Below are 22661 nucleotides of genomic sequence, written 5' to 3' on the forward strand. Positions count from 1 at the left end.
AAAGCACAAGCTGTCATAGACACAGTTTTTCCAATATACATATATTTCATGATGTTCATCAATATAATAAGACATTGATAGATTTACACTACAATTATTTTATGTACTTTAGTTTCTCATTCAGTCTCCTCTCCTTTGCGTTGAGTCAACCTTGTTAAGTTTCTAATCCCATACCAAATGACAGCACAATAAATCTATCAATAAATAAAAGCAAACAGAAAAAAAACATACAGCCCAGCACATTGCCCATGATCCTCCAGTCCTGTCCCTCCTGTAAGGCCAGATGACCAGGGGCAATATGGACCATCATCCCAGAAAGTCCACTCCCAAAAAGACAAAGAAAAAAAAGCAAAGTCTTTCCTCAAAAATAAACTGATTTAAACAAAAAATATATCTCGTAGATACAAACGGCAATCTGATGTAAACTGTAGAGTCATTCTAAGCACTCTGGACTATTGGAAGGTAAAAATACTTTCCCCCACCCTTCTAACTTCCCATTTTCTTTACCTTTACCCATCAGTGCTGACACACAAACAACTCAGTGACATCTGGAGTTATTACTAAACTGAAATAAAATAAAAACACAATATTTGGTTTCAAAAAAAAGAACAAAAGAAACATGTTAACATATGTTAAGTAGAATATTGTGAATTGATAGCCATTCAAAGAACATTCAGAGACTCAAAAGGTTCCCTCCTATTGCTGCATTCACCCCCTTTAGGGCTTAATGGCGAACATTTCAATAAGGTTGCGGATGTTGCGTTGGTCTCCTTCTTTCTTGCTCGTTTTCTTTCAAAATTTGAATTACAAATCCAAGAGCCCTGTAAAAAAAAGGGCTCCAAACACTTATTCCCCCTAAATGACCTGAACACAGCGCTGAGATCACTGAACGGTTCTTGAGGCTGACGTAAGACAATATTCACCAGTGAATCATATTCCCATCCCGCTTGAAAATGAATGAATCACAACATTTAAAAAAAGAAGAAGAAGAAGAAGAAAGTGCCACGGTGTTCAAATTTATGCACACTTCTTTTCATACAGACAGTAAAGCAACAGAAAAAGAGAGCAATCACTTCGTTTTCACTATTGTGACCAATAGGGTTGAGCTCTCACGGGACAACAGCTGGATTTATGGAGAACACACAAATCCTACCCCAATCAGTAGTGTTATACCACTTCAGTCCACTGTATGGTTAACTCCTTTAAGATGGCTAAAAGGACCACATCTGTAACCCAATGACGATTTGATATTGCCAAAAAAATCCAATTTTACTTTTTCTCATGCAGTTTTTGTCCTTGTACATATTATGGTAAATTTGCTAACGTCTTAAACCTGAGGATATGGACCCCTTATCCCCAAAACACCCCCATATTACAACACCAAACAGATGCAGATTTCACTGTTTTTCTCGGGTTTGTCTAATAGCTGTAGTTTGTATCTTGTTTTTTTTTTTGTCCTCTGAAAAATTGGCAGCACTGTGGAGACACACAAAAAAGAAGACTTGTGCTATAATTAGTTATAGGATCATGTGTCTACAAACTAGTTACAGATTAAAGAAGCTCCTCAAACCTGGATACACATGATTAGGGGAAGGCTAATGTAGTTTTGAGATTTGAAGCATGCGGTCCTCAAGTTTTGGTTTAACTTGCATACGTTTAGTAGGATGGCACACTCACAAGCCGTAACTGACACACCACATAAACAGTGTGTACGAGTTCAAAGTTCCTATAGGTAGAGTAAGGGTGTAAGCTATCTGAAACAGACTGGGATAGCTTGGATAACATCTTCCTATCTGCTTGTTTTTGATGGCAATTGGCAGCATAAGCATGGAATTCTGGTCTTTGGTAATCTTCTGTGGTTTGCTTTTGCTTTGTTTGGGGATAAACATATGTGTATGTGGGGGGTGTGTTAAGGTTGGAACGGGCCAACAGTTCTGGTAACCTCTCTGCTCATCGTACTTCAGTGATCAAGGAAACAACGTGCCTTCACTCTGAGAGTTAAGCAGCCTAATCTGTCAGGATAAACTGGGGATATTCCCAAGACTGAGCTATTCTAACACTCACACACACACACACACACACACACACACACACACACACACACACACATTAAAGCGCCTGTGCACACATACACTCACACGCGCAGACAAGGAATTTCAAAAAGTGAGTTGAGCAAAGAGGGGAAGGTTGGTTTACTCAGGTGGTGGGGAAGATAAAAAGACACAAGGCTGCTAAGGCTTTATACACATTTGCTCTGAAATGCTGTATTTCCTTCAAAACTAAATTTCAGGACTGTGGCATCAGTGGCAGTAAAGCATGAACTGAGCAGTTTCCTGTTGAGCATTTATCAATGCTTGGCCAGTACATCATTTCTCTAAACACGATATAAACTTTGATTCGCCATAACAAAGAGGAGAAGTCTAAATCGCCCCGTGGCCGAGAGCGAAACCTTTTCAGCAATTTTGAGAAATCAAATGTGTAAAAGGCCTTAGTGTCCCACCGCGTCTGAAAATTCCAAAAAAAAGAAAAAGAAATCAAGTGCATCTATATTGCCCTGCTCTCCTGCTCCTAGAGTAGCCGAAATGGTCGCACGCTCAGGAGTTAGATGCCGAAATCAAGTTACGTAAGAGTTCAAGACCAAACCAGTGAGGGCACCAATGAAAGAAAGAACTGCAATAACAACAGAAGCCTCTCCCTTTGATGCTTGGCAGTGTGTAACGCACAGAGCTGAATTACAAAAAACACAGCAGACAGAGGTAAAGAGGAGCTCGCTGCCGGTTAGCAGCAAATGGTACTGATTGCACACTTCCTCTTTACCTGTCTGTTTCACACAAAAATATACTATAATTAAAAAATAGAATCTATATATTTAAAAAAGAAAAAGGCCTTGACTATAGGGAGACACACCGAGACAAACCACTGCTCTAGCAAAACGCTCGTCTTAGGAATGCTACTTTTTGTTGTTTGTTTTTTTAATTGTGACTTACTTGTCTTGTCGCTAGCTAACCTTTGAAGGTTAGCAAACTGCTCAAGTAAATCTAAAACTGTGAATTTGACTAATTAGCCCCTGTCCCTGTTGCTAAATCTACAAGGCTGAATTGTCTTGTTTTATAATGTGCTCTTCATGTAGAGAGGTTTTTTTTTGTTTGTTTGATTTTTACTGCACCAGGACCTGCTTTGGCCAGGCTATGAAAGAGCCAGACAGCGCCATCAAAAACAAGGTAGCTTGTGCATTTGAAGCAGACACCTCTTCTGCAGTCCCTCCACACCTACTAAAAGTGTGAGGGGGATGGGGGGAGATTGTGTGACTGGAAATAATTGACACTTACTGATAAAAGTGACTGAAGACTAAGACTAAGGCCTTTTAGTGTCCACACTGGGGAAACGTTGCTGTGTGGGAATTCAACAATTTATACAACGGTACCCTCACAGAATACATCTCCAGAATATAAGTGTGAGTGTGTAAGTGTAATGTTAAGATAATACCTCTAAAAAAAATAATCTGGACAGTTTCAAAGTCTAATCCTGCCTATTGAAAATGTACCCTTACAGCTATTTAACTTTTTTCTCCGGTGGTTTGCGCGACTGACGTTTTCGACACTAGGTTCACCGCATTTTTTGTTACTTTTTTTGTCAAGATACTTACACTTACATGTGCTACAGTAAGAGCATTTGCACTAGACTGCAATGAAGGAATGTTTTCGAAATAAGACACTACGTAATATTTAAATAAAAAAAGAAACATCTACAGACATTGGTCCAACTGTACTATGGCAGTTTTGAAATTATCAGAAGAAATTGAGGTGTCCAAGCATGCCGAGAGACAGAAGGCGGGGGGGGGGGGCATAAAAGACGCAACAGATGAAAGTTATTCAAGAGGGAAATTTCAAAAGAGAAATGGAGGCTGATGGGAGGATTACATGGAAAGGGGTCCGGAGTGGTGATGATTACTAGAGCAGTTTCACAATTCATGCATTATTTGTACGCTTGATCGATTATCAGTGAGCGTTAAATCGCTCAAAAAGCCATAAAAGAAGCTAAGACTTGATTTTTGTTTTTCACGGCATCAAGTTATCAAAATCCTGAGCCGAACAAGGAGTAACCTGGAGATTTTCTAAGGGCAGTTCTTTCTGCGGATTAGCTCCAATTTCTGTAACTTGATGTCACTTTTTTTTTTTTTAAAATTCAAGTTTTAGTTCTCTGGCTTGTTTTGCTGGATGCGAGTAACCCAGACAAGATGAAAATTTGTATCCCAGTTGAATGGAGGCGAACTCCACTGTGCAAAAATACACCGAAAAGAGAGAAGAAGCAAGGGGACGGAAAGATGATGAAAAACATGCAAAAAGTACACACTTCGATTAATAGGCAGTAGTTACCGCTGAAGCATACGTAAAATTAATACAAAAAATAAAAAGTACAAAATGCACACGCACCGCACGCACACCTACAAAACGGTATATATCAGAATAAAACTCTACAAAGAACTATATATATATCAGTTATGTAACAATTATCGCCAATCGTTGTTTCCTTTTCTGTTGATGCATCGTCACAAGTGTTTGGTTCTCAGTATGGCAGGTTAGAAAAGCCAAGAGTACCCAGAAAGGAGACAGGGCCACACACTCACAGGACAAATATTGACAGGGGTCCAGAGGCGAGGTGGTGGAAGTGGGGGAGCCGTGGGGGCCCTGATGGGTTTAGGGGTGTTATATCAAGGCTAATTGGGGAGATGTAATTATATATAGAGAGAGTAAATTAATCATCTGCGGTAAATTTTGTCATCAATTCGAGGGTTTTTTTTCTGTAGCAAGGAAGTTAGGATCAGACTGGGGTAGGAGCAATTCTTCTTAGGTGCTGAAGTACACTGTAGAGACAAAGAAGAGAGGAGAGGTGAAGGAGGGTAAATCACTGCACGGGTTAGGAGATTAAAAAAGGCAATTACAACGAAATGTATGTGTATTACAAATGAATAACACCATTGAAATAACTGTTATATCTGTTATAGAAAATATCAGTGTGGTTCTTACCAATAATGACAATGAGGACAATCACACATATCACGCCCAGGATAATCATCATCTGTAATCAGCAGATTTCCAGAAAAAAACAGAGATTTTTAATTAAAAAAAATCTTCAAAGCACTAAAAATATCAAACAAAGGCAATCTTCAATTATCATCAAAATTTCACGTGCCACTGATTGAATTATTATCTTTTCTGTTTCTGCTTTTTTTTTTTTTTTGTCATCATAGCTGCACTGCACACAGCCCTAAGGCCACATGCCACTGTAATGTCATGATGTAGATGCATACAGCACAAGTATAATTTCTACCACACAAAATTAGGCTCAGGAGCAAAGTCTATAGCAGAAACTGATGGTTGTAGTTGGCTCCATGTTTGCAGAGGCTTTCTGTTTCACTTTGATTTTTTCTTTTTTTTTTTTCATTTTGTCTGTAAACAGACAGACATTTGCTATTCAAGTAAGGATGTCTGCATGACCTCACCTTGGCATTTTTCCACCAGTATTTATTCTTCAGTTTTGCAGCACTGGTCTCAAACTGAGAGGCTCCAGCCTGCAGGGCATCGGCCCTGTCGTCCAGTTCTGACAGCTTCTGATCACGCTCCAGAACCTTGTCCACATTTACACGCATGATATCCACTACCTGGGGGAAAAACACACAGAGCAGTGTGGTGTAATCGGCCATCAAGACAACATGACTGCATGTAAGGGTTACTAGATATAGGATATTGTTTATATATTTTTATAGCAAAAACTGTTTGAAGACTTGGAGAAATGATAGAGGAGTCAAACCCACTACTTATTATTAAAGGTTCATTTTTTTCAGTTCTTTTTTTAGTATGTGAGGAAAGCAGAAAGGATTGAGTCACAATTACCTGATGAATGAAGGAGGCTCAAAGCATGAATGCCTGGCTGCGTGTTTGCACTGTACTCACCTCATCCACCTGTGCCTGTGTCTGCTGCAGACGGCGGTTGCTGGTGAGGTTAGGGGGCTGATTCCCTCCCTCTGGTGCAGGGGCTCCGGCGGCTGGGGCAGACCTGATGATAAAAAATGCAAATATTCAAATGTATGTAAAGCATGTTCATCATGTTAAATTCCCACGTTACTCTACAACAGATGGAAAAAAAGCCACAAGTGTTTTTTGTGATGCGGTGAAAATTAGTCTACAAAAGAATGAGTCATGCTCCCCAAAATCTTCACAAAATCTAAAGAGGCCATCAAGTCTGATGTAACAGATGTGAAGGTTTCACAATGTCTCAGTTCTATATGCTAATATATATGAATCTACTGAACTTGTCCTCTTGGGCTAGATGAACCTGTTCTTTGACATTATGTACAGACGGTGACCACAGTGAGAGAGTGTCATTTCACAGAGTGGGAGTGTCATTTACCGCTAAAAAGTCAACATGTACTGGAGCCCTGTGCTTTTTGAATCAAGAGAGGCATATATGTTTATATATAGAGAGAGTTATAGTTATGGTCCACAACATTAAGTCAAAATGAACCAAATAGTGAAACAGCTTGGGTAAAATGACCCTACATCGCAACCCGGGTGTCTCTTCATCATTGCCATTTCTAAACCTCCTGAAGCAGTTCCACCACATGGCAGTTTCAGAATAGTTTCTCTGCTTCTTTTTGTCTTGGTGAAAAATACTTAAATTTGTCACCGCTGATGCAAATGTCATTTATATCTATTTGAAACTTTAGCTTTTTCTGTGCTGCTACACTACTTGTGATTTAGGTATAGCCATAGTTTTTGTAGTATATCAATAGAAATAAAAAAAATATCCACTTTGAATACAGTGGCTCCTCTATGACACGCATCTCATCACTGAGATGGAGAATGAATGGGGGGCAGGCACAAATTACAACCACAAATATACTTTTTAATATTTTTTTCAGGAATAGTTTGTGGCTATTTTAAACATAACCTTTAAACATTATACAGCTTGATGTATAATGTATAACGCGGTCGCTACAACTCCTGAAATGCAAGTGAGAAAGTGTTAAAAATACTTAGATGGAGTGTGATCTAACGCTTCCCGTTTGCTTCTATAAATCCAAACTAAATCAATAACCACAAAGTAAGATCGTGAACAAGCACTCTATGATAAAGCTAAGCTTGTAGCATCTTATGAGAAATATACCTTAGCTGTAACTGAGCTACTTCACTAGTGCGAGGGAAAACTCTGTATAAAGGTCACCTCTGCACACTCACAAATGACTAATCCTTTAACAACAACAAATCCTTTCAAATAGTTTACATGGTGCTGCTGGTGGTCCCTATGAGCTGCCAAGGAAAAATTATAACAGCTAAATGTCATATTAATAATATTATTTGCCTTAAAATACAAACACGTGCAAAATACTGATATTATTTTATTTTATCAGACTAGTATTACTAATATTCTATAACTGTATATTTACAGGCATGAATGTACAATGAAGTTGCACAGATATTTGCATGTATATAATTACTATGAGCTCCCCCCCAACTCTCCAATGAGTCCCACCACAAAGGTGTAATGTGTACAGAGGTTCACGCTGTCATCACCTCTAAACTAGCACCAGGAAGAGCTGCCAGTGCTGTGACGAGGTTTCTCACCAGCTTTCACATCCTGCGAAAACTGCGTGCTGCTGATTTGATCGAGCCAGGTGGATCAACCGTTTCTCATCTGTGTGCCACTTCAGAACATAATCTTTAAAGCTTTAAAGTTAAGAAAACAAACTGAAAATAAACTAAATAAAGTGTTTTCATGCTCTCTGTATTTTAAATAAGGGATATATTGTTTTCATTTTAAATACATTAAAAAAGGAGACAGTTATTTTATAAACGACCCTATCAGCAATCTGTGTGCCAGTATTCCAGTTCAATCACACTTTGAGATCATAATCAGTGAAAACAACAAAAACAAAAAACAAAAATGCAAACGCAACTCTTATTTAATAAAAGCCCCTAACATAAGATGCAGTTTGGTCTACAGTCCACTGCTAATGTCAGATTTCCTATGAAAGCTAAATATATTCAACCTTCTTTCAAGATAGTGCTTTTAAAAATAGTCTTGCCCTATGGAGAGCTGCTGCAACACTGATGGGACTTATTAAGGTTTTCAGGGGGGCCCTGATGAAATGAGGAAGCATTTCAACATTTATGCTTGGTTTCCTTAAGCCAGAGTAAGGTTGGCAGATAGACAGACATTTAACTCTACAATTGATTTCTGTTTGTCACTGTCACGGAAAAGCATGCCGCCTGATTTTCAGCACTGGAGAGCGACATTTCAGCACTGGACAGCGGCACAGCAGTCCACACGAAACTGTCTCATCCCAGCATGTCTGTCCCATTCTGTTTGATGCTGGGCACTGGATCCTAACCCACACGACGTTCATGTGTGACCGTGTACCCACACAGACCAGGAAACATGAAACATCCCTGTCCACCGCGAGCAGGACGGGCCTGTAAAAACACCTACAGCCTGCCAACGTCGAGGGCGGGGAGGTTCCTTATTAGGGAGGGTGTATTTTAGGCTCTTAAATGCACAATTGCAACCAAATATGACGACAAATGTAACTCAAAGCCCAAAGAGAAAACGCTAACAGGCACGACGACACTGGTAAATGACAGGTCGTGTGTCGGAACCAGGCTGCTTCACCCTTAAAACTGCCTGCTATGCGAATGCTGACAGAGAAGGCTGTGGCGGCTACTTTTCCTCAGCCCACCCTTTTTCACCGTGCGGTCAAAAACAACAAAAAATGGACAATAAAGGTGCGTGAAGAAAGACATTTACATGCTTCATTTACCCACGAAGACCCAACAACAATGAAATGTGGTGAGATATACAGCTGTCCGCCCTCGCACTACAATCGACGACATACAGTAGGAGGCTAGGCTATCCCCACCCCCCGCTGTAGGTTGCAAATATCACGTAAACTAGGCCTAAGCCTAATTCAGAGCTAATAATAACAGCGTCTTTGACAAGTTTTATGGTGTATTCGTCGAAAATCGTCGAGGGTGTGTTCAACAGGCTATCCAAATAGTCTGGCGCTGGTCAAACAGCTAGTATGGCTCGTTCAGCGTTATGTCCTTGCTGTTTCTAGAATCAGCCAAATCGTCACCTGTGACTGAGCAAGGGAAGAATAATGCACTGGAAATGTTCAACAAGGGGACACAGCTTTAGAGAACACGACGTTTTTTCCCTTCTTAATATTATTATTAATAATAAGAAATAAATAAATGTATTTAATTAGCCTGTGGGTATAATCACACAGACGGTGTCCTTTTCAAATCAAACCAGTCCAAACTGGAAAAAAGATGCGTACGTGCTGGCTCAAGTCAAATCTAGCTCACGGCAAAAAAACAAACTAATAATTACAACAAGGAAAAAGACGTCGACAAACACGTTCACTGTACACACACTGAAAATAAGGCTAATAACGCGTTTAATAACAGTTAAACCCGACGGCACCGTCTGCTCTAAGGTTAGGCCGACGCGTTAGCCTCTTCACTTTTGGGTCATATTATCAGAGGGAGACAGCTGTGAAATGAGCTCAAACTGCGATATTTCTCCATGATCAACACAACAGCAGAGATTAATGACCATGTCAGTTTATGACGGCTGAGGAACACTGTTCACACACCACAAATCCCCACCAAGCCTCCCAAACACCAGTCGTGAGGACCAAATCGCAATTAAATAAATTCGGATTTCACAAAAAATAAATAAAAAAAAATCAGCGAGCCTGTACTTACATTTTCCTGGTAGCAGGGAGACAGCTGTGCTCTAATCCGGACTGGAAATGTTAGCGCGTGCTAAGTGGCTGGCAGATGGATGTGGATGTGCCTTCTGCGCTCCTCTCTACCCTCTGGCAGCCTTTGGTTGGTTATTGTGGCGTTTGCCTGCCTATATATCCTAGGAGGAGCACTGAGTTTGAATCTGCCACTGAGAGGTGTCTCCTCGCTATATTTCTTCCTCTTTTTTTTCTTTTAAAAAAAAATATCCCTATGTCTACAGATTTGCGGCACCTGACAGGCTATTTACTAGAGCCCGGTGCTGTCGGAGACAGTGCTGTAATGAAGGTGTAATAACCCTCCGCCTGGATTAGGTGGACAAAGATGGCTCGGTGACGTCAATCGCGGCGAGTTTCATGTTGAAATGGGTGGCCGGAGACTTCAAACACGCCATTTTAGCGCTCACAAAGCATCGTTTTCAACCGTGGGGGCTATTATTGGGGATCTGCTCGTATTTCATTTAAATAAACTGCATGTTGCGGTCACACTTGGGGTTCTAGCTCCTCAGAAAGGAGCTTTTTCTCATGGCGAGTCTGTCTGTCAACAAAATGGCGTTCCTCGAAAGGGGGTGTGGCGAGATAAGCAGTAGCCTAGGTTATCATTTATAGTAAATATGAATGTGGCTGTTAAAAAAAAAAACTACACAAGGCTAAACCAATATTTCAAACTGGCATAAATCTGCATTGTAATAGCTTTGATACCGTAACTTGTATATGTACAGTTCATGTCTGACAGGCTGGTACAAGCTTGACCCATGTGGACAGTTCCTACATCCCAAGGATGATTATAACAAAAACGAAAGGTCAAGCAACAAAAAATGGATTTGAAACATTATTTTTCTGCAGCCTTTCTTTTTATTTGATCATGTTTTGTAATGACTTCATAATGACGTTGTTTCTGATCATGGTGATGGTTGGTCCAATTAGATCTTGATGACTTAGAATTACACCTTGAGGAAGTTTAAAGGTCAGCCTTTAAAAATAGTTATTGTTTGTAGGTCTCGAGAGCTCTTGACAGCTGCAATGTATTACCTTCAAAGATGTTCCAAGCTGAAGATGATAATGAGGCAGAGTTCAATTAATGTACCATAAACCCTAAGAGAGTGGAAGTTGCTCCTGCTGCTGCAGGATCAACAGTGCATGGAAATCAATGTGCCTTAATGATGTTTTATCTTTGGCTAAAAAAATATATCTTTAGTGTTTCCATTACAATCTGTGTAATGAACATCTGTGCTGCTGCGCAAGTTATTAAGACTGGGGGAATCCTTGGTAAAATAAATAACACAAAGTACAGTTAAATTTAATATGATCCTATGTGACACACCAGTGGGCTTGTTCTGCTGCATTAATAAACCACACAAACTGAAATACCTTGCCAGACTAAACAAATGTAAATTTGAAATGGTGAAAAACAACCCCTGTTTTCTTTAATTCTCTGCGTTTGCGTCCTTTGATAAAGTTCAATCATGGTAAAAATGTCACGCTAGAAGAAAATTTAACAAGACCATGTAAATGTGCACTAGATTGCTGGTCTAAAATTTGTCAAATACAACTTATTTTGGTGTTTGGGGTTATTGTTACAGAGCTGAAGAATCCTCTTGTTAGCCTGCAGCATATTCTCAGAGGAGCTGTAGCTGCTCAGACTCAACCACTTGGTGGCATCAAAAGACAGCGTTACTTCACTGCCCACCCCCTCACAGGCTAACGATACACTGGTAACTATCCCCTTCACAATGATGACCTCAGTCATGATGTGGAAGATGTTGTACAGCTGGCACTTCATAAAAATTTGAGAAAACCCAGCTTGTTATTATGATGTTTTGTTTTGTCATTTCATATGTATAGAAAGCATTGAGACCTGAACATAGCACCTGATGATGAAATAACACTTTTTTTTTTTTTAAACTGTGCAGCTTAAGTTGTATTTGTAGACTTAAAAATATGTTTGTTCCTTTTTGTTAACTCTTGAAGAGACACAATTTAAATGGATGGATGGATTTTCTATGTGTTTGCTTCCAGTACACCATACACCATTTCACTGTCAAGCCTTACCCTTAGACTTAATTTTGATATATTTGATTCAAATGAACTAAACTGTGTTATTTATTTGCACACTCATAAATATATCCATCCATAGAGTGACATATTTTAATTTCAGTCTGTACGCATTTGCTGCCAGGAATTCTGTGCAAAACTGAATTGGAATGAAATTCATTGTCATGTACAGCCTGTAAGTGTTTATCCCACAGTGTGGATGAGGGAAGAATTGCAATGTGGTTGATACAGGTGCATTGCTTGTATCCTACCGTTCAGACATGCACGCCTTGATCTATTATTGATGACAGCCTTGAGCTATGATGCGCTCTGAAATATTCAGGCAGACATGAACCTTTTGCACCCCCACCCCGCCACCCCTGCACTACATCTAAGACCAAAATGTTAAGAGAGATTTGAAGTATGTGTTACGTCTGCCCCGTTATGATGAACCACTTTAGGCAGAAAAAGTCTAGATGACACCGAAACAATAAAGACTAAACCTCGACTTTTATATTTCGGTTCAAAGACACCCTTTCATGTTTGTGATCCAATGAAAGGAGATGACCTAACGACAAGCAAACTGTCAAAATAATTCCACGAAAGGTCTGAGAAACATTTTTAACGTAAAACACATTCGAAGACTCACTTGCAACAGCGATGGGAGATTTATTTTTTTGTTTCAAAGTGCCTTTTCTAGTAACATATGAGGTATACAATTTTGTCTGGCTCTAATGATTCAGTGAAGGGTTTTCTGTGACAAACAATGATATATGGCACTACACTCACAGCATGAACAATTTCAGGATGACGCAGTCTAACGAGAACAGAAACAAAACAGATGACGAACAGAGAATCCTGATTGTGCCTGTTAAAACTCAGTTACGTCAGAGTGAGGATTTCATTCACAGTTATTGCCCCGTTTTGCTTTTTTTTACTTTATAATCCCAAAGATGTGCGGCACCAAAACTTCACCAGTTAGCCCCTGAAGCACAAAGTGTCTAAACAGCCAAATAAACACATCCCTGGTGAGGCTCTCGACTCTCTGAGATAACCCTGTCTACATATTGCTTCTTTTTTAAAACGCAATAGTGCAAAAAAATCTCTGTGACAATTAACATTTACCTAAAAGTAAGCCCACAGACATGTGGGGCATTGCGTAAAGGAGTGATATTGCACTGCTATTCGACAAAAAGAAGGTATCATAGTGGTGCCAAACATCTTTCAGTACACCCATGACACAGGCACCCACTGAGGGGTGGACGTGGCCCGCTCCATGGCCTCCTCAACACCCTTAACACTTTCATCCACGTCGTTGTTGATGAGAAGCACATCAAAGAAGTGTCCATATGTGCTCAGGATGGCGTCTGACTCTTTCTGGATCATCTGCAGGTTTTCCGTCTAGGAGAGGAGATGTAGATGATTAGCAGTTTGTGGTTGGGAAATTTGGGGATTTTAAAACACTTATATAAGATGTAGTACCTGGGGAGCGGTGTTGGTCGGTGCAATGAAAACCACCAGAGGTGCAAAATCAGCTGTCCGCAAGAGTTTCAAGGTCTGCAAGAAGGATTTAGTGGTAGTTTAGAAGTACGTACATCAGTGGGACAGCTCAGGTTGAGCAGTTTGAAGACAAATTTGGCGAGGCAAGGTGGAGACGGTTTAGACATGTGCAGATGAGGGAATATGGCTATTCTGTACAAAAAAGTGTTGAATATGGAGCGATGTATCTACTGTCTCTGTGTTGGTGTTGTTCCTGTATCATCACAACAATGTTAGTTTAGAATCAGCGTCGCAACTGAGCAGTTACATTGTTGTGATGTCATTACACTGCATTGTGGAGTTTCAAGTTTGGTTTGCTGTTAGCCAAATTTAGGTTACTCATGTTGCTTCACCAGTGATAGTTTTTAAAAGCATAAGCTAGCTTCTTGTTTAATGCTAACTGAATACTCAGAGAACGTCATTTGTCAGTTGCGATGTTCATCCCGAACTAATGTTTTGATGATGTAGGAACAATGACAGATCATGGATATCAGATCATGTAATATGAAGTTGCCAGGCAGAAGGAAAAGAGGAAAACTACAGAGGAGATTCATGGATGCAGTGCAGGAGGACATGCAGAGGGGTTGGTGTGACAGTGGAGGATGCTAGGGATGGGGTGAAATGGATTCAGATGATCTGATGATCTGCTGACCACTAAAGGGAGCAGCCGGAAGAAGAAAAAAAACTGATGAAGAACAGTGCCTTTATCTTGTCCTCTAAACAAGACAAGATAAAGGCAAATATGAATTGTTTTTGCAGTGCAAGAGACTGACTCAAAGCACAGAAGGAGCAGCTTTTCCTTCACTTGTTAGCCCAGTTTTATTTGAAAACCAATTTGAAAAATGAAATCATTATAAAAATCATACGTTTACCTGTAAGGAGTGTGAATTTCATTCAAAAAGATGCCTTTTGAGTCATTATTTAACAAAAGGGGATTTTAGGGGATTTTTAATAACTACTTCAGTCTAGACTATCATACAATATACCACATTGTCATTTCTATGCACACTGTGCTGCATGACTATGAGTACAAAAGCAACTCACTGCAGGAGAATATAAAATTATCATCTTTGGTTTGTCAAAGGTGGATAGTAGGCACAGCAAGCACAGCTATAGCTACTGAAACAATAGCTAATAATATGACTGCTGAATCTGCACCATATTCCTTTAACAATGTGGTTAGGTTAAAGGGCAAAAAGATTGGATATGCATTTTCTTTCCCTTTGAGTGAAGTTAATTCATGTAGGTGAATATCTCAATTCTAAAGAACTTTAAGAAAACAAAAAAGCTCTCAAATTAAGCATAAAAACATTTAGTGAGTTTATGCAACTCTGAGAAATGGTAAAATAGCACTCCAGGGCAGACTTAGTATTCTTTAGTCAGATCAACTGCTTTGATGCTACATGACAAGAAGTTTGGCGCTAACCTGTGGTTCTATATCCAGCAGAGCGATTTTGCCCTGCGTGTGGATCTTCTGGATAGTCTCAATTTTGGTGCCAAACATGAAACCCTGGAAGCTGCCATACTCCAGCAGCTCATTTCCAGAGATGCTCTTAGTCATGGCTTCATTGGAGATGAAGTAATATTCCTTTCCATTTTCCTCATCCTTACGTTGGGGTCTGGTGGTGTCTGTGCAAGAATGAGAGTTAAGAATTAGTGAGAATTAGTCCATGGATGGTAACAACCTGTGCCACGTTAGAGGAATAAAAAGGCCATCAGTCTACTTACGTGGTGAAGGGTATGAAAACTTCTCGGGGTATCGTGTCAACAGTGCATTCTTAATATGACTCCTTCCAACACCAGGTGCCCCTGAGGAAAAAAACCCAGAATTTACAAAACAGGACTAATTGTTTAAGGGCATTTTGACGACACAATCTATGTTATTTTAACTGCTTGCCAAAGCACATTAAAGTTACTGTTACTTAACAAATGTGGGCTAAAAGTGTAGGCTCTCAGATATTACAGTCCACTATTTTACAGGGAATCAGAGCTAATTGGACTCAAGTGACTCAAAACGGTTTGATAGACACATCTTAGCTATTCCCGTGTTATATCTCATTCAGTTAAGCAGGCAAACAGCCTACAGCTGATTCCAAGTATGGCATCTGTTTTTGGGATTTACTGTTGTGAATCTACAGCATATAAAGGGGCTCTTGATGCAAGTAAAGCAAGCCATCCTTACACATCAAAATAAAGCAACTCAAGAGCAGTAACATTAAGCGTAGCCTAACAGCTCTCACAAAAAAAAACCAAACAAAAAGAAAAAAAAAAGACCACGCTGGCAACCCATTAAAGCAAACAGTGGTGGATAATCACAGGCTTTTTTTGATGCTAAAGGAAAAAAAAGCTGCACAGTTGCACACAGCTGCAGTACAAGCCTGACAAAGAATAGCAAACAAAGAAAATTTATTCTTTAGTTATGATCATTGTTCCCAGACTTCAGGCCTTCATTGCCCACAGAGGATTCTGGACAATGTTTTAATAATGAACATCTTATTATGTCTGAAACCCAGGAACAAAGTGACTGATCTGAGGATTGTGCACATTTTCTGCATCTTGCTTGTTTCATTTCCTATTGCGGTGGTGTGAAAAGGAAAAGGCAAAGGTTACAAACTTATAATGGAACTGAGCTAGGAAGCTTACCAATAAGGACCAGTGTTTTCCTTTGAAAAGCTGGGAGCCGAACAACCTCCTCATAAGAAATCACATCCAGCTGGTCAAAAACTGCAGAACAAGATTATTTTAGATCACACTAAAGAAGAAATGAATGAAACTGCGGGACTGAGAGTTACAGTGTTCTACTTACTAGAGCTGTGTTTAGCTAGGTACTTGTCCTTGCACTTCTTTTTCTTTCCAAATGGGCTGCAGGACTGAGTGCCCTCTTTGGCCTTGCTTTTACTGGCCACCCTCCTGCAGGGAAAACAGGTATTTAGGTTAGCCTGAGAATATCTGGTACAGTTCACTCTGTGTTATAAATCAGCCACCACATTAAAACCAACAAATCTGGATTGTGTACATCCCTAACATGATGTCAAAAAAGCTTTGACCACGTGGGGCAGGGGCACTACCATTTTTGAGAGTATCTTGTGGTTTTTAGCAATAGATCCTTTGGGGCCAATAAGTTGAGGGTTTGGGTTTTGATGGATTGAGTTTAGCCTGGCAGAACCCGTGAATAATTGTTTGGATTGAGTTTTGGGCAGCTTGAAACCCAGTCAATCTGGACCAGTTTTGTCCTTGTGGTGGGGTTCAGCCAGGCAGGACACTTTCCAAACAGAACACTGCAGTAATGGCAGGTGTATGCCCCTCCCTCAGGCTGGTTCTGCAGGAGGTTTCTTCCTGTTAAAAGGGAGTTTTTCCTTCCCGCTGTTGCCAAGTGCTTGCCCATAGGATGTCGTCTAATTGTTGGGGATTTCTCTCTATTATTGTACCTTACCTTACAGTTACGTTAAAATATAAAGTTCTTTAAAGGAACTTTTGTTGTGATTTTGGCGCTATATAAATAAAATAAAATTGAACTGATTTGTGATGTGATTGGTATATTAAAGAGTTTACCATTCTTGGAGCTCTGGAGAAGGTATGAGTCCAGCGAAGTCAGTAGTACTGCTCTCCACTCTGCCCTGCCACCAGTTTGGATCCTGCTTGTTGATGATCTGAATGATGTCCCCAGTCTGAAACTTCAGACCTGCCTCTTTGCATGGGATGAGGTCATCTGTGGCAGGGTCATAATCGAACTGAGCCCTCATGTACATCTGGAGATTATGAAGAAATCTTGTTAGTTCCCCTGGCAGTAAAATAACTAAACATTTACAGTGGGTATTATGTAAGGTATTACTGATAACCTGCTGACCTTACCAGAGTGTTCAGTTATCACCCAACACTTATTTAAGGTCAGCCGGGAGTAAAGTTTCTAATATCGACATACTAATCTGTAGAACTTTATAGTTTATCTGAAGTCTACGATTCTATGATTGTACTGATAACTGTGAATTCACCCTGAAATAGAAAACTAGTAAACAATGTCATGATATGATCTTGGACAGCTCCTTTCAAACTGTGGACATGGCTACATTTCTAACCAAGACACAAGGTCTACTTGTGCGAATAAATAACTGTTGACCTACTAGCATCAAGGATTTGTTACTTTTTATATCTCAGGTTAAAATCCAAAGGGTGCAAACCTTGAGGAAACTGTCAAAGATCATAGCAGGAACACATGTAGGTTCCCCCTTAGCATAAATGATTACTAATGTTAGTAGAGTCCATGAACATGTATTTGTGGTTTCCCCAAGAGACTCCAGTGGAAGTTTAAACCCCAAAATGTGCACAAACGTGGACGCACTGGAGTGATCTGGGTCACCAAAAATGCTGTTCTTTGTATGGAAAGCATTTTAACAATGCCTACATATTAATGCAGTACAATCTTTAAAGTAAACTGCCATCACTGACCACAGCAGGGACAAACTTTAATGCTGAAAAAGAAATATATGTCAATTCTTTTAAAGCTATTTTAAGTTGATGTCGTCTGTACTTAAAAGTATGTTACACGGCAGCCATTTTTATGCCACAAGAAAGATGTAAATGGAGAGACATGCTGTGGTCACTAGATGGCAGAATGAAACACGCTACCAATGTGTTTCATGTCAAACTAGCAACGATGAGTGATGTTCTTAACATTTAAGCTAGGTTTATAGTCACCTGGTTTGTTCACTGACTAACAGCAGATTCACCTAAACAAAATCATTGTAAGCAAGTAAGATGCAGAAGAAAAAGACTGCGAGAAAAGTGACCAAACTAATACTTGACTGTACTCTAACATGACCAGAAAAGCTTGCTTTCCTGGATTCACTCATGCAAATTTAGAAAGTATCTTGGAGAGAATAAATATGAATCACATAATTCAATATAAGCATCACAACACTAAAGCTGTGCATAGTCTGACGGTCGTATCGTTACCTCGCAGATTCGGGATCGACTCTTCATGTTGGGTATGATTTTCATCGTGACGACTCCATTGGTTTCTCTCTGTATGTAAAATATAAATGAATTTACGTTTTTATAACCATGCCGAGTTAACATGAAGTGCAAAAACTGTGATTCAGTATAGCTCCAAACATAAATGGAAGAACTTAAGAGCTGGTGGCTTACCAGGATCTTTTGTAGCTGATCTACAGTTTGGTTTGTCACAGTTTTTCCATTGATTTCTGCTATTTCGTCTCCTTCGTGTATAGACCCTGGAAAGACAAAGAATGCAAACTAGATGTCTTACTGCTCCTCCAGTACTGTAACAACTACTCAGGACATCATATAGACCTCCCTTGTGACACACTATATTAATATCTTTTCTTGCACAATTCCTGAAAACTGTAAAAAAAAACAAAAAACCCAAAATGTGCTGAATCACCTTGTCTGTGAATCATCCCTCCATGCAATATCCTGGCCACCGTGCATCGCTGTTTCTCGTTCAGTTTCAGAGTGACCCCCTACAGACATAGACCACAGTGAATGAGGAGGAATCATTTCTTCACAATTTAAAGCACGAGCAATGAGTGAACAGTCGAGGCTGATTACATACCATTGGCTCTGAAGGACTCTTTTCAAACGCCACTTCTTTCATCCTGGGAACCTCTGTGCAATTTCTGTGTCCAGCACTGCCGTTGGTGTAAAAGTCAGCCCCCTGATTCTCATAGTTTTGCATAGCTGCCTGTTAAAATGAAGAAAGAAAACAAATGAGTCACATGACATCACAGGAAATGAAATTAACTAAAAAACAAGAAGCCTCCCATTATACAGGGAACCGAATTCACTATTCTGTCAGATCAGATCATTAGCTTACTGCTCTTTCTAATAATGGCGGTGAACACTTTCTGCTCTCGTGAGCACAATAGCTACGTTTCCTTTGCACTTTCAACATATGTTCAAAGTTGAAAATTAACCAGGCATTAAAACACACTTCATTAACCATGTCCACTCATCTGGTCCACCAGGTTCGTGTGGTCATGGATACCAACAGTGTGATGAACGAAGCACTGATGTAGCAAAACGAATTCACTACGACGCATGCTGCTTGAATGTTTGCTACAGAAATCAAATGTATAGATTTGTGCTATTCTTTTACACCAAAAGCATAGCAGGACAACCTCGTCCAAGTTATTTCCAGAGTGTAAGCATCGCCGTAAGAGAAGAAATCCACGTAGCTCCCCTGACAAATCAAGACACTACGGAATTACATTAAATCTACTGAGTACAAGATAAGATACCACGTAATGACTCTGTGAGAGTAAAGTGCCCTCCAGGATCGGGCAATGAGTGCACCATATCAAAGCTTTTATAATTCGTTCACTTAACTGACATCAGAGAGATGATTGCCTGCATCAGCAAACTTTCTTGCGTGAATATGACACATCAGCACTGCTTCAGCAAAAAAAAAAAAAAAATTTATCTACCTTCCAGCATCAGCATTACAATAATCCAATCGTTATCACTGTCCACCTCACCAATAACTTTAGCTGCTCTAAAGCCACCTCTGGGTTTAGAAACTACTGCTGCACTGATGAGCCTCATGGCCAGATGCAGGAGCCATGACAGCCAGTTAGGTCTCTCTGAGGTGTGATAGTAATTCATGAGCAGTGTGTGCTGTTAGCCATCAGGAGTGATCAGCATCAGGAAGGAGTGAAAAGCTGATTTTGTAAAACGTGCAGCCATTTATTAAAAAACAAAAAATCGCGATATTCCGATACACGATATGTATCTTACTTCTCATTTCACATTCTTATACTTAGAGTGATTCATTTCACACACAAAAAAGAATCCGCAATAATGTCTGGAGTAATCCGCTTACTTACAAATCAGCTGAACGTGTCTGAAGAAAGTAGCAGAAATGTCTCTGATCTCTTGAGGGATTAGATTTAGACTAGCACTAAAGGGTCCTTTTAATAAAACCCACCTCATCAATATGTTGACAGTGAGCTCTGTCAGCTCCACCACTTGGAGTGTAACAAGATCAAGATTTAATTAAAGGTTTGAGCCATGCTTCAGTAACTGGTAACAAGCTATCCTTCGACAAGTATGGTCAGGAAGTCATGGCCATAGTTTTAATGCTGGTTTCAAGTTTGGAGGAGCATCAGGGTAAAGAAAGAGCGTTCAAAACAGCGGCTTGTCTCTTCAGGGTGAAAAATAGAAGGTGACAGGCGTGTAGAGGAAGACCATCAGTGCCAAGATAAATGAATTCACCATAAAAATCTATAGCAGTTGTTCCATTCGCTTTTCTGCACACAGTTGGGTTACTGGTCTAATATAACACAGAATAGTTGATTATACTTTATCTTTCTTACATGATCTGCTGTTTTTAACTAAAGGAATATTTATCATCAGCCCTCCCCAATGTAGGGTTTACGGCTTTTTGTTTTCCTTCTATTGATCTCTTGGAAAAATACAGCAGGAGATTAATAGTTGACATTTGAACACTGTGTGGTTAATGAGCTTTCCACAAAAAAGGAGAAAAAAAAGAAGAAAGAACTGCCAAAAGTTCTGTGTGTCCCGCTTATCAACTTGCCCCAACTTGTCTTAAGACCTTAAATGCATGATTGTCTAAGTAGGGCAGTACACAGTTATTAAGCCTGAAGTATTAGAAGCATAACTCAGTGCAAAGGAGCAAAAAATGAAAGAAAAGAATAGAAAGTAAGAAAGACACAATATATGATTAATCATCCTTAAACAAACCATTTAAGATAATGCCCATGTGACCTCAGTTAGAGACATGCTGATTAACACAGAGCAGAAGGATATGTAGGCAAGATTGCAACTCAAGGCTACTGAACTGCAAACTGCTGATGTCAGGAATAAAGTTTCCTCTCTTTCACATTTCCCTCAGTGGCTCAGTGCTGACTTTTCAAATTCTGAGAAGGCACCGGTCTCCTGCTGGAAATCAAATCCAGGTCTAAAGTGTGCCAGAGATTTAACTCTAGCTTTGTCCCTTCCGACATATTCTACATGTTTTCTGGAACATCTTTTCAGTCATACTTGTTAGCTTAGTCTTTGTTAGAGGTAAAGACAGTATTTTCATGACATAGTCCAGGATCTTTAAGGGGAGGAAAACGCAAACAAGTTTAACAGTGTGCTTGGCAGTGTGGTGTAAACAACTTTCACTTGACTGATTCCTGAGCAGGGGCTCAGGGTAAGCTGTAAGCAAAATTACACAATATGTTTCAAAACTGTACGAAGGCACAGTCCCAGAAAAGACTTCACAGCTGACAAGTTACTTCTTTATGATTTTATTGCCGCTCTTAAATGTGTTCATATCACTATAAGCCCAGCTGGTTAATGAGACAGTTCATACTACTGTGTGAAATACAGGAACATAGTCTTATGATGGATAAAAAAAAAAAACCCCTTCCCTAATGTTTTCCCCAAGTTGTCAAAATACTTGCGTGAATTTGTGAGAAATGGAGAACTGAAACTGCCACAGCAATGTCTGCTGATTTCAAGCTGAGGCTGACCGATAGTGCTGAGTAATGCAGAAGCTGCTAACACAGTAAAGATCTAAATGTTCTTTGTTTAAGAGATCAACACATTCAGCTGCTGCAGTATGAAAACATAAACGGGTCTATTCTTAGAGATCTTGTTCGGAAATAAACAACGATCACATGTCCCCGTATCTGCTTCCCGGAAGCAAATAAGAACAGCGAAATCAGAGGGGTCTAAATAAATTAATAAGGTATATATATATACAAAAAAAGATCATCTTACCTTGTCAGACTTTGGTTTGTTTTGAAGGAGCTGCTCCAGGTAGAGATCGGAAAGGGCTGTCCGGACGCTGTTCACGGACTCCAGTGTGACAGTGGGATCGTTTTTATTGGATTTTAACGTCATCTTTCCCGTTAAATAAAAAAAAACACAGTGAACCCGATTTGCCCCCTCGATCAAAGTCCTCAAGACACTGGCCACAAACTGCTGATAAGGACTGACTATGAGATAAGTCACTGTCGGAGATAAAAGTCCAAAGATTTGATCAGCAGTAGGTGAGGTTCATGCGATAACTACTGCAGGGACACCGCTGACAAAGCAAGTAAACATGCATCTGACTGCTGCTGTGCTCTGAGGGGCTGGCTGCTGATGCGTTCAAGGTCCCCGTGTGAGCTCAGGAATCTCACAATTAAAGTTCTTATCCCAAAATGAGCTGAAATCAGGGAATTACGAACGATAATGTAGCGCTTCTTATTGTTATTTCCTTTGGATATTTCTACGTTGGCATCGTATATCCCTATTGATCTATAGGCTTTCTCTA

At 39.9% G+C, this 22661-nt stretch overlaps 2 protein-coding genes across 2 annotated transcripts; both read right to left on the reverse strand.

Moving 5' to 3' along the window:
• On the reverse strand, positions 1–10090 carry vamp2 (vesicle-associated membrane protein 2). The gene is made up of 5 exons (XM_031751126.2): positions 9768–10090; positions 5955–6057; positions 5504–5662; positions 5028–5079; positions 1–4864 (listed from the first exon to the last, which is right to left on the reverse strand). Coding segments are annotated over exons 1-5 (333 nt in total). The 5' UTR covers positions 9770–10090; the 3' UTR covers positions 1–4847.
• A 2398-nt stretch (positions 10091–12488) lies between these two features.
• On the reverse strand, positions 12489–22460 carry mpp1 (membrane protein, palmitoylated 1). The gene is made up of 12 exons (XM_031751108.2): positions 22124–22460; positions 18951–19079; positions 18780–18858; positions 18524–18609; positions 18332–18400; positions 16931–17127; positions 16185–16288; positions 16022–16102; positions 15107–15187; positions 14805–15007; positions 13322–13396; positions 12489–13240 (listed from the first exon to the last, which is right to left on the reverse strand). The coding sequence occupies exons 1-12, from the start codon at positions 22244–22246 to the stop codon at positions 13064–13066; spliced, it is 1404 nt and encodes a 467-aa protein (XP_031606968.1). The 5' UTR covers positions 22247–22460; the 3' UTR covers positions 12489–13063.
• Positions 22461–22661: the final 201 nt, after the last annotated feature.

Source organism: Oreochromis aureus, linkage group 10 (genome assembly GCF_013358895.1).
Source record: "Oreochromis aureus strain Israel breed Guangdong linkage group 10, ZZ_aureus, whole genome shotgun sequence".
Classification (NCBI taxonomy): Eukaryota; Metazoa; Chordata; class Actinopteri; order Cichliformes; family Cichlidae; genus Oreochromis; species Oreochromis aureus.

What these genes read in the sequence shown, in the direction of transcription:
- vamp2 (XM_031751126.2), bottom strand. An exon ending in CACAGGCACAGGTGGATGAG is followed by an intron (nt 5,663 to 5,954) that starts GTGAGTACAGTG and finishes TTTTTCCCCCAG; the next exon opens with GTAGTGGATATCATGCGTGT. An exon ending in ACTGGTGGAAAAATGCCAAG is followed by an intron (nt 5,080 to 5,503) that starts GTGAGGTCATGC and finishes TGCTGATTACAG; the next exon opens with ATGATGATTATCCTGGGCGT.
- mpp1 (XM_031751108.2), bottom strand. Translation starts at nt 22,246, where the DNA reads ATGACGTTAAAATCCAATAAAAACGATCCCACTGTCACACTGGAGTCC. An exon ending in AGAGTCCTTCAGAGCCAATG is followed by an intron (nt 18,859 to 18,950) that starts GTATGTAATCAG and finishes CTATGTCTGTAG; the next exon opens with GGGGTCACTCTGAAACTGAA. An exon ending in CGACCAACACCGCTCCCCAG is followed by an intron (nt 13,241 to 13,321) that starts GTACTACATCTT and finishes CTCCTCTCCTAG; the next exon opens with ACGGAAAACCTGCAGATGAT.